At 34.0% G+C, this 12,951-nt stretch overlaps 1 protein-coding gene across 1 annotated transcript in view; it reads left to right on the top strand.

Annotated features, from left to right (window-relative positions):
• The window catches only part of LOC107608991 (probable amino acid permease 7), a 10,448-nt gene continuing 4,700 nt past the window's right edge, over positions 7,204–12,951 (top strand). The window contains exons 1-3 of the mRNA XM_021106851.1: positions 7,204–7,351; positions 7,823–8,059; positions 8,433–8,526. Coding sequence (XP_020962510.1) covers positions 7,252–7,351; positions 7,823–8,059; positions 8,433–8,526 — 431 coding nt within the window. The 5' untranslated portion in view covers positions 7,204–7,251. The remainder of the gene's footprint in view (positions 7,352–7,822; positions 8,060–8,432; positions 8,527–12,951) is intronic.

Below are 12,951 nucleotides of genomic sequence, written 5' to 3'. Positions count from 1 at the left end.
AGAAGAAAAAAAAAAAAAAAACAACCTTCTACTATTCTAATTTTTCGAATTTCAAAATCAGAAATAAAAAAGATTTAACTTAATTAGCTTATATTAGAGTTGGTTCTTTAGACTTTTTTTATATATTTTGATTTCTGATCATGAGAAATATTATAAATATCCAAGACATTATTTTTTGTGTATAATATCACAACTCAATACTAAAAAAACAGGTACGGAAGTCAAAGTAAAAGTTACAGATCAGAGGAATGAAAATTTTGTAAACATTAATTTTTTTTTAAACATTTGTCAGGTTGAAATATTCATGGTAAAAATAGTAATTTACTGAAAAGAGAATAAAAATAAAGGTGTTTAGAGAAATAAAAATTAAAATGACATGTATCATATTTAGAGGGATTAACAACATATGTAAATCCAAAAAAAAGAATAAAAAACTTCTTAGATTTATTACCAAAAACCACATAATTTTTTTTTTTTAAATTGGGAATGAGATTTGAACTCGCGATTTCTAGATAAGTATGGGGAGACCATATCATTTGAGTTATAGCTCATTGGCAAAAATCACTAATTTTTGCGTAAGAAAAAAAAATAATTATTTAATTGAGTGTATTAAAATTAAATTAGATCAAACGGTATGCAAGATGAAACTATAAATAATAAGGTAGATGTACTCATATATTGGCCGGTTTGATAAAATAACTTTTAAAAAAATTGTTTCTGGCTTTAGTTTTGAAATCTAAGAGTCTTTTTAATTTGAAAATACTTATAAAAATATTTTTCAAAACTAGCATGTGTTTTTTATAGTTAAAAAAATTAATATAATCTTATATTTTAATAAATGTTTCCATTTATTTTTATTTTTATATATATTAAAATTATTTTAATATTAAAAGCAATCTATATGTAACTGTTACGATGTGTAACCGGAGATTAATAGGCTGGACTCGTTGGGTTGACCCAATCGTCTGAGGAAGGAAGCCTCTGAGCATATTTGCGTCTTTGGGCCTCCGTCCGACTTGTATGTGCGAGAAAATGGGGGTGATACATGCAAAGACACTCCGATGCCTAAGTCAGCAATGGTGTAAGCAGGTCTAGAGAGTATTGTGACTTAGTAATACCTGAGGGGTGTCAGTGTATTTATAGTGGTGAACCAATAACCACCGTTGGAGTAGTTCCACCTTTTAAGGAGGATAATCGTCCCTTTATCTTAGGGAAGTTGGGATATGGCTCCTGGAAGTGTGTTGAGAGATTTTAGGGGCAGTTACTTGAGTGTTATCTGCCAACTAATCTTCGTCCCCGACTTCTTTGGACCAAGTCGTTGCTGAGATCGACTTCTTGAGAGAAGGTCGGTGTCGTGTGAGAGCCAATCTTAGGATTGGGCCTCTTATTTGGGCCTGGACTCTAGTGTTTGGGCCAGGGTATGAACAATGCCCCTACTCGAGTACAACCTCTTCTGAGAGTTGGGTTCGAGTATTTTAAGTCGGGCTTGTAGCCGACCTGATGAGGAACCGACGTGATTTTTCAGAACTGACGTGTTTTAAAATTTCTCAACAGTCGTGTCTAATCAAACGTCGCGTCTGTTAGGAATTTGCGTATTCACACACGAAGATCAGTTACATTGGTAACGGCGCACCTCTTTAGTGACGGCCTCCGTTTTTACCATTATGCCGCTAATGTATTTATAAATACTTTCCATCTCTTTCTTTGTTTCGTTTCTGAAAACCTTCGCATTTGCCCTCTCCATTCGAAAGAAACTTCTGTTCGAAGGGACTCCTCCTTTCTTGAGCCACTACTGTTTCTACCCTTTTTCAAGCAAAGGTTAATTCTTCTCTCTTCTCTCTTTTTTACAAATACTTTCGTTTGTATATTTTTACTTTGAGAGGAGTGTTGACTGTAGGCTTAGTGACTCTGTTTTGTTGAGGATCTGACCCCAGGCCCCTTAGAGACCCTGTTTTTGATCCTTTTTCTTTTTCCTTTGTTGGTTTTGCTATCCTTTTTATATAGGGAGAAATGTCTTCTCTAGAGTCCCTTGCTCAGTGGGTGGATGTTACGGTTCTTGGAGAATAACCTTTTGTAGATTCTGACTACATCACTGATCTTCGCACGCATCATAGGATTTGTGCTTTTGATGAGGACAAGCCAAAATATGAACTGATTGCCCCGGGTCCGGAAGACCGGGTTTGTTTTAGGAGGGTTTCTGATGAGGACCCTCATTTCTTTTTTATGTATGAGAGTATTTTCGCTCGACTAGGAGTTTTTCTGCCCTTTTCTGCTTTTGAGATTTCTGTCCTGCACCACTGCCGTGTCGCTTCTACTCAGCTCCATCCCAACTCTTGGGGTTTCTTGAAGGTTTACCAACTTGTTAGTCAGGCTTTACATTTTCCGACCTCTTTGAGGATTTTCTTTTATCTTTTTCATATGACCAAGCTTTTAGTGGGCAAAACAATAAACAACATTGGGTGTCTTTCCGAGCTATTCAAGGTCGGAGAGTTTTTAACCTTTTGACGAATCCTTCCGTGACTTCAAAAATTTCTTCTTTAAAGTTCAAGTTGTAGAGGGTCACTACCCCTTTTTCCTGGATGAAAATTTCGTTCCTCGTTTTCCTTTATACTGGTTGGAGGCTTCTTCTGTGGAGAAGTATGGTTTAGATTATTTAGACGAGGTCGAAGAAGCTGTTGTGGGGTTCCTTCGAGAAGTTTGGGGGAGGGCCCCTTACTTGGATACAAAGAAATTTCTCCAAGGGTCTCCGACTTTTGTTCGGGCTCAAATATGTAGATATGATTGTTTCTTATTTTGCTCCGACTTGTTTTAACTACTTCTGACTCTGGAATTTCGATTTCTTTGTGAATTGATTTTTTACCTTCTTCTTTTTCAGAAATGGTGAAGAAAGCTTCTGCCTCCTCTTACCAAAAAGTTCAAGATGCCAAGAAAAGATCTCGGGCGCAGGTGGACGCTTTGAGGGCCACTGGTGATCTTCCTCCTCCTGCTCCTCCTCCTCCTCCTCATCCTCATAACTTGGGGACTTCCTCCCGTCCTATCATGGTCCTCTTCCTCTACTTCTTCTCTTCCTTCTCCTCCCCCGACCTTCCCCTGAACCCGAGAAAAAGAAGCGGAAGACTTCTGGCTCTTCTTCCGGGGTTACATTTGATGGTCCCCAATTTGTCCGAAAACATCTTTTTCCTCATTCATCCATTAATATGGATGATGTTATGGTTTGGAACCATCTGAATGTTATAGTTCAAGGAAGCGTCCGGGCGGCTGGGGTGTGTACGAAACTCCTGGATATTTTTGAACATACTTCCCTTAGTTCTTTGGGTTCTACCCAAAGGGTTGAGGAGCTTGATGGGAGGATTTCTTTATACCAGGAGGAGGAGAAGAAGTTGAAGGAGGAGGTTACCAAGTTAAGGGAGGAGAAGGATCGGATTCGAGAGAGGGAGAAGAAGCTGATGGGTCAGTGCGCTATGGCGGAGGGCCTTAAGGAGAAGGTGGAGCAGAATTATATCAGGCTTTTTACGGAGAACTTAGACCTGAAGAAGGAGCTCTCTGGGTGTCGAGACTCTTATCAGGACTTGGAGGATTCAATTGCTGAGGGGGCAGAGGAGGCATGGAGGATCTTTAAGGAACACTCCGAGTTAGACCTTTCCCCCTTAGATCCTGACAAGATCGTAGTGAATGGTGCAATTGTCTCCCCTCCCCGACCTGAAACTGATTCCGAGTTGAAGACTCGGAGGCAAAGGGTAATAGAGTCTCCTTCTTGGGGAGACGTTCCGAGTTCCTCGAAAGTTCCTTCTGAAGGCCCCGACCAACCCGCTCCAACTCTTTTGGATGCTGCTCCGACTTCTCTCCCTGGTCCTGGTGGTGATGGCCCTTCTCTTGGTGGTGGTGATCTTCCTTCTTCCAACTAAATTATGATGGCTATATGGGGGCCCGGCCTGTGGGTCCCCCGTTTTAAAATAATTTTTCCTTTTTATGTTTTATTCTGTGGTGGTAACTTGCTGACAATTTTTTGGCCTTTTATGGCTATAAACAAAATTAAAAATACCCTTTTTTGGATAAGGGTTTTATATTATTTTTGTGTTGGCCTGCATGCTTTCTGTTTAGGTTTTGAAAACCTTTTTTGATCTTTTTTACTTTTCGAAATCTTTTGTCTTTTTTGAAAAAAACTTTTACCTGGACTGACTGTCCTTTGTCTAAGTTATCTTGAACTTTTCTCAAAGTCTTGGGACAGTTCTGCCTTTGGTTTTTTTATGGGTTTTCTTATCTCTTTTTTGATATTCCTCGTACTCAATTTACTTTTACTGAGTTTCCGTAACTTATGCTATTTTTGCGATGCATTTCCTTTCTTCTCGGTTTTTTCTGACTTTGTAAGTCGAGTAATTTCCGAGTTTCATCATGATCACTTTTATAGCCTCTTTACACCGACTTGTACCTCGTCATTTTATCCTGACGACCATCTAAGTCGATTCATAGGATTTTCACGCTTTGTCGAGTTTAAGTCGGTGCGTTTCGTAGGAAGGGCGAATAAAAAGGAATTTATAGAGATATGAAAAAAGATCTTTATTTATTTGCAAAGGTACTTTTATTACACTAAGTGTTTTTGACAATTTGCAGCCCCTTAGCATCTCCCTGATATCATATGTATATGTCTTTCTGGGGTTTGTGGGGTGGATCTCTCCGGTTCTCGTCGCCTCGCTTCCTTTTCCCCTGATGGTCCGACCTTTCCATGAGATATCTATCAAGCCGACCTTCTCTGGCCAACTTTTTTATCACTTTTTTAAGGTCATAACAATCATTTGTTGAGTGAACATATATCTTATGGTACTCACAGTAGTCGCCACGACTCCCTCCCTTTTTGTTTTTTGATGGGTCTAGGGGGAGGTAGTCTTTCGGTATGACAAATTTTCCTGTAGACATCAACTAGGGAGACTCTTAGAGGAGTATAAGAGTGATATCTCCTAGGCCTTTCGGGGCCGACTTCCTCTCTTTTCTTGGGCTCCCTTTCTTTCTCTTTTGATGAGTGAGGGTGCCCAGGTCGCCAACTCGGTTCTCGCAATCTGGCATTCTCCTCCATGTTGATGTACTTCTCAACTCTTTCTTGTACATCGCTCAAGGAGGCGGGGTGCCTTTTAGATATGGACTGGGAGAAGGGGCCTTCTCTAAGTCCATTTACTAGTCCCATGAAAACTGCTTCTGTGGGCAGGTTCTGAATCTCCAGGCACGCTTTATTGAACCTTTCCATGTAGTCCCGTAGAGGCTCCCCGACTTCCTGTTTTACTCCCAGGAGGCTCGATGCGTATTTTACTTTATCTTTCTGGATGAAGAATCGCATTAGGAATTTTCACGAGAGGTCCTCGAAGCTGGTAACCGACCTTGGAGGGAGGCTGTCGAACCACTTCATTGCTGCTTTCGACAAGGTGGCCGGGAAGGCTTTGCAGCGAGTGGCATCAGAAGTGTCAGCCAGATACATCCGACTTTTAAAGTTGCTTAGATGATGCTTGGGATCCGTAGTTCTGTCATAGAGGTCTATATCGGGGCTCTTGAAGTTTCTTGGAACTTTTGCCCTCATTATGTCCTCATTGAATGGATCTTCTCCTCTCAAAAGGGAATCTTCTCGGTCGTTGCGAGAGTTCTGACTTTTGAGAGTGGATTCCAGCCTCAAGAGCTTTTCTTCTAGCTCTTTTCGTCGCTCTATCTCATTCCTCAAGTTTCTCTCCACCTCTCGCTGTCGTTCTAACTCCTGCTCCACTTGCTCCAAATGCCCTTGGTGGCCGTGGAATAGTCCCATGAAGTCGGTTGCATGGGTTTGTCCTTCTTTTCCGGACTCGCGTCCATCAGAAGAGTTTGTCTTTGGGTCTTTCAATCCAGAAGTACCCTCTCTGTTCTGATCGGCGCCACCTTGGTGGGTGGTCCCATTCGCATCATTGTTTCCAGCGTCGAGATTCTCTTGCTAAGAATCGGACGCCGTATGACCATCTTCTGGTGAATTGTCCGCCATTATTGGTTGATCTCTCGGGTCCCCGACAACAGCGCCAATGTTACGATGGGTAACCGGAGATTAATGGGTTAGACTCGTTGGGTTGGTCTAATCGTTTGAGGAGAGAAGCCTCCGAGCATATTTGCGTCTTTGGGCCTCCGTCCGACTTGTATGTGTGAGAAAATGGGGGGTGGTACCTGCAAAGACATTCCGATGCCTAAGTCAGCAAGGGTGTAAGCAGGTCTAGAGAGTATTGGGACTTAGTAATACTTGAGGGGTGTCAGTGTATTTATAGTGGTGAACCAATAATCATCGTTGGAGTAGTTCCACCTTTTAAGGAGGATAACCGTCCCTTTATCTTAGAAAAGTTGGGATATGGCTTCTGAAAGTGGGTTGAGAAATTTTAGGGGCAGTTACTTGAGTGTTATCTGCCAACTAATCTTCGTACCCGACTTCTTTGGACCAAGTCGTTGCTGACACTGACTTCTTGAGAGAAGATCGGTGTCGAGTGAGAGTCAATCTTAGGATTGGGTCTCTTATTTGAGCCTGGACTCTAGTGTTTGGGCCAGGGTATAAACAGTAACTTTTAAAGTATAGTGTGCTGCCATATAAAATTAATTTATCTAAGTTTAGAATGTCAATGACGTTTATGTATATATGGTTACTTATACGGATCTAATATTTGAAAAAGAAATGGTTTAATGTCTAAAATGATGGTTAGCCACTAATGATTGCGTCAATGGCACCAATAGAATAAAGATTTCATTTAGTAATATTTAATAGTACTTGATTAGATTGACAAACGATATTTTAGACATGGAGCTGTTGAAAATGAGAATCACTAAGTTAAAATTTCTACTTGCTAATGTAATTCAATAACTTGTGGTTCTAAAATGTTTCATTTATTTTAGCAAATGAAAACTACTAAGTTCCTTATTTTCATTTATACTATTCTAAATTTGACAATATAAATTCAAAAGAAGCAACTAAACCCAATTTTCATGTTGTTCCGTGTTGGAATGAAGAAATGTCTTTTGTATAAATATCAACTCAAAATGCACAAATATAATTATATAAATACCCTTATATTATTATTATTTTTCTCACAAACTTATTAAATTCAGATCTAAAAGGCTCANTTTACAACATATTTTTTTTTCTACAATATTCCTTAAAAAATATATATATTATATTTATTTTCATTACATATACCCTCTTGCTCTACCTTGTGATTGTTGAGAAGAGAAAAATCAAACTTTGAAAGAAGAATTTAAAGAATGGTTGATGAATTCATGGAGCAATTTCCCTTGATTCATCAAAGCTGTTCTTCTTCATCTTCAGGCAATAATGTGACAAGAGAATCTCCTAAGAGAATTGGTAAGTAACTTCAATTTTGTTCCAACACTTAATTTTATATATAGATTTTCTAATGGATTCATTAATAATCTTCAAGCAATCATAATGTATCAAAAGCAAATTGTATTGGAATTGCATTCTGGGATGGAAATAAACAAGTAGTGCAAAATTAGTTAGACTAGTAGATATGAATGGTAGTTAATTGATTCTCAATTTCAAAATCTTAAATTCTAACCAAAATTCAATCTGAGTCTTTATATATAACCAACATTCATATTAAGAATTTAATTTCTATCCATTGAAAATATTAAAGTAGCAAGTAACAAAAATTAGGTTTAATTATTACGTCGATCTCTGTAATTTTATTAAATTTTTAATTAAGTCTTTATATTTTTTTTTTCTTTTTAATTAAGTCCCTACGTCATATCAGATTTTATAACTAAATTTCTGTCGTAACAAAAACTTGAAATTAACGGAATATTTTTTTGGAAGGTAACGTGTGGAGCGCGATAGCGCACATAATAACAGGAGTGATAGGGGCAGGGGTGCTGTCTCTAGCATGGTCGGTGGCGCAACTAGGTTGGATTGGAGGTCCGATTTGCATTGTGTTATTTGCAGTCACAACCATGGTTTCTTCAAACCTTCTTAGTGACTGCTATAGACACCCTCATCCTGAGTATGGTGCAACCAGGAGTTCCTCCTTCATAGATGCAGTCAAATTATTTTTAGGTATTAAATATTTATTTATTGAGTAAATTATACTTTTTGTCCCTAAAGTTTGAAAAAAGTTTTAAAAATACTCCTAAATTTTATTTTGTTTCAATTTTATTCTAAAATTTTTCGATTTGCATCAAATATACCTCTGACGGCTAATTATTCAAAAAATTTAAGACCAATTCAACAACAATTTCATAAGAACAACCCTCAACACAAGCAAATCAAGCATAATTTTCATGCATTATTGTTAGATTGGTCTTAAATTTTTTAAAAATTTAGTCATCGAGAATATATTTAATGTAAACCGAAAATTTCTGCCAAACTTCAAGAACAAAAAAATTGGAGTGAATGAATACATAAGGGATGTTATGAAAAATGATGATAGGAGAGAAGAATAAACATGTGTGTGGAGTCATGGCTTATGCAACCATGTTTGGCATTACAACTGCCTTTGTTATTACATCTGCCACCAGCGTCAAGTAAGCTCCATTTTTTTTTTATTATTGATTTATTTTTTTCTTGCACTTTTGATTTATTATTATTTTTTTTTTGTCTGAATTTTTGCTGAATTTTGGATGTTTGCAAATTGCAATGACTTTGAGCTTTTTATATACATAGAAGAATAAGTACAATAAATAAGCCTAATTGGGCTCAGTATTTAGGTTCAGTGAATGTGGAATTTGAAGAGATACATAGGCTTCTTAAGAGGTTTAATTAATACATAAGGCCCAAAATAATATTTCTTAGAAGCTTCATTATGGGCTCTTTTCATTTCCAATGATTCTATCTCATTTAGGATTTGTCTAATAGTCAATTCATTTGTCTATTTAAATAATTATTAAAAATTTAAATTTTATTTTGTACATACAATAATTTATTGATTAATAACAAATTTTTAAATAAATACCAGGTCCGCTTTGAATTAATTTTTAATTTTTTGGATTAAAAAATACTGTGAGAATTGAAAAAAAATAGTATTTCATTCTTGTTTGAAATGGTTAAGTACCATACTAAGATGTTGGCATTGAATGATGATTGAAATATATGTGTGGAGTTGTGCAGATAAATGCAGAATAGGATCAGGGCCTCAAAACGAGTGGTATTTCTTCAGTCACAAAGACAAGAAGTACCCAACAGGAACAAGGACCAATAGGGCAACCACTGCTGGTTTTTGGAAAGCCACTGGGAGGGACAAGGCCATATACCATACTAACAATTCCAAGAGGATTGGAATGAGGAAAACCCTAGTTTTCTACATCGGCCGTGGAACCTTAAATGAACTTTGCATATATAAAATAAAAAAAAATTTACTTAAAGTAAATGTCACCCAAAGTTTCTTTTGCAGTCACGATCTATGATTAATTATTTTTGAATTAATAATTTAGGTTAGTTGAGTAATCAGTTTATTTATTCACTTAAATAAGTATTAAAATAAAGTTTAAAATATTTTTCATACATGCAACAAATATTAATCAATAATAAATTTTTAAATGAATAAAACAACATATCGAATAAAAGAATAAAGTAAAAAGCAAAAAACAAGTCATCTTTTTATTTATGTTCTCCAATAATGATATTTTTTTTATGTGAATATTTTTTCATTTGACAAGAAAACATCACAAGTATATGTTAGGAAAAAATTTTAAATAACTCTAACAATTATTTCAAAAGACAACGAGATTCTAAAAAAAATACTCTTTTCGATCTTTGATCTTTGTTTTTCTGGGACTAATTAACCCATGTGTCAATATTTTTAATCATTGACAAATCATTGACACATTGACTAATCATTGACATTGACATATAGACTAATCAGTCTCATAAAAATAAAGATCAGAAATCGAAAAAAATAATTTTTTTTGTTTGAGAGTCTCATAATATCTTTGAGATAATTGTCAAAGACAGGGTTGAATATTCACCCTATATGTTATTATAAATTCTAGAGAAAATTCCACTTTCCTCCTATGCGAGATGCTAAAATGACACTTTCCTCTCCTTTATTTTATAAATGTACATTATTCTTCCTTCTAACTTTTAAAAACCTCCTCTTTAATCCATTTTAAATTTTTTGTGTTAACTAATGTTAACTTTATCCATTTAAAAAAAAATTATTTTTTGAAAAAATATCCATTAACAAAAATTTTATTTTTTATCATTAAATTTTACTTACTAAAATACCCTTTAATAAATTATTCTTTTATTGATTAAATTGTATTTTTACTAAATGTCAATTTGTAATAATTATTTTATATTTTTCTTCGTAGGTTAATTCTGGCAAAAATTGTATAACTTCTTTACAGTTGTGTAATTTTAATAATAATTTTTTAATATGCATGATAAAATCCTAATTAATTTTTTTCTTAAACAAATATCATGTTTTAATTATTATTTCCTCTGGTGCATTATTTTAGTCTATATCATTGACATATTTAATTAAAAATGAGTTTCCATTTGACACTCAATTCTACTACTATAAGATAATGATGATGAGATTGTGTTGATTATTTAAAACAAATAAGATAACCATATTCTAAAATTAGATAAATTAATTAGATAAACTATAAAATTCTGAATATTGATTGTTGATGCACATGTGATTATGTGAATGTGTGATTTTGTCCTCTTTGATGAAAACACATATATACACAATAATAGAGACTTAGGTCCATCAATTATTTCGTAGATGTCAAAGATCATGCAAGTAGAGTACCCCCACTGAACTTCTACTCGTCAATAAATTCAACTACTACTTTACTTCAATTTATATCTTTGCAAAATGTCATATAGAATGTTATTTATTTATTTATTTATATGTAAGGGTGGACGTGGACCGATCGAATTGGATATAACAAAAATTTTGATTCGATTCATATTAAAATAATTAGATCGGATTTAATATCCACATATTTTAAGTTTGAATCTAATCTGATTCGATCCGCACATTTGCAGATCGAATAATCGGATATCGGATATATTTGTAAAACATAAAAATATTTTAAAAAATTTATTTTTATTAAAAATATCAATAAAATCTTTTTTTTCACTCTTTTAAACATGTTTATTCTTAAAATATTATTAAATATATTTTTTTAAATAATAAAAATAAAATAGAATAATTATTAGTTGAAATAAAACATAAAAAAGAGTATTTACTTATTATTTATTTATTTATTTTTTGCGGATTCGCGAATATGTAAATACCTATCTGAAATCCACAATTTAATTGTATTAGTGTGCAGATTTGATCCGATCTGATATCCTTATAGATCGGATCCATATCTACAATTTTCATATCGAATTCAGATAAACACCGTAGATATGCGAATTGAATTTGATCCATGATAACCCTATTTATATGTAAAAGAAGTGAACATGAAAGTTTTAAGTTCTTTTTGGCTTAGGTATTAGTAGTAGTAAAAATAATTTTGATGAACATGAAAACAAAAAAGTGTTATTTATACATAATGTATATAATTGATTCTAAAACAATTAATTAATCAGCTTTTAATGGTTCAAATAATAATATAAGTAACATGAAAATACAACATATATATGATAGTGGTGGGGTAGAGTTTTTTCATTTTCTCTTGATTACTGTTATTTTCGGTAGAATGCATCATTGTAGCAAATACGTATGGGCAACATTATTGGGTATTGCATGTGCTTCAACAACTTGTCAAATATAATCAATTCATATCATGTATTTTAATTTAGGGGTGTACATGGATCGGACTATATTCGCGGTAAATATCCGCATTCGATTCGAAAATTGCTGATACGATCCGATCCGCAAATTGATCGGATTGGATCAGATTCGATTTGCATCTTTTGCGGATCGGATCGTGGATATCTGCTCTACATCCGCATATTCGATCCGCGGATCCGCAGATCCGCACTATAATAATTAAAAAAAATAAATATATATATGTTTGGTATTATATTTATTTGTTTGTATGTTTTAGTTAGTAATTATTATTCATATATTGTATTATTTTATTTTTGTTATTTAGAGAGAGTTTGATTAAAAATATTTTAGGAATAAATAAGCTTAAAAGTATGAAAGAAATATTTTTATCGAATTCTTTTACATAGAAATATGATTAAAAAGAGAAGGTTTAATTATGTGGATATATCCGATATCTGATCTGATCCGATCCGCACATTTGCGGATCGGATCGAATCGGATCCGACACTAAAAAGTGCGGATATCATATCCAATCCGATCCGATAGAAATTGTGCGGATCGGATCGAATTTTCGGCCATATCCGATCCGATCCGCGGACACCCCTAATTTTATACATACAAATATTTGAAAAAATAATTGAATTTTTGCAATGTTTTGTTATATTCAGTGACCACTTATTAGATAATGATGATTGGCATGCCGGTAGAGATGACCCTCCATGACTTAGTGGTTGACTTAATTAGGGCTATCAAAGGAAAGTGTGAACACAAAAATGTGAAAGAAAAAAACTTTGATGCTTATTTTTGTATTGGAATTATTTATATCAAGTGTCTTTCAATTACTAAAAAGTCGGTAGGAAATTTGATACACCTACATTTTTTTATTAAATAAGGGTAAAAATTTATTTGTAATTTTTTCGTATAAAATTAATATTTAAAAATTATTAAATAATTTAATAAATTTAATTAAATTATTATTTAACTATTTTCAACTATTAATTTTACGTAAAAATAACTGTATGTAAAAGTTATATACATAAAATCTTTCTGGTATCAATTGGATACAATTTTTTTATTAACAAAAATACAAAAATTTGCACGTAATTACGTAAAATTGATAATTTAAAATAACATATAAATTTTCAACTAATAAAAAATATTATTGTAAGTATGCTAAAATGAGAAAGAAGCGCTTGTGATTATTAAGAATATAGTAGGC

This window comes from Arachis ipaensis, chromosome B07 (genome assembly GCF_000816755.2).
Source record: "Arachis ipaensis cultivar K30076 chromosome B07, Araip1.1, whole genome shotgun sequence".
Taxonomy (NCBI): domain Eukaryota; kingdom Viridiplantae; phylum Streptophyta; class Magnoliopsida; order Fabales; family Fabaceae; genus Arachis; species Arachis ipaensis.
This window is presented reverse-complemented; position numbering and strand designations above follow the sequence as displayed.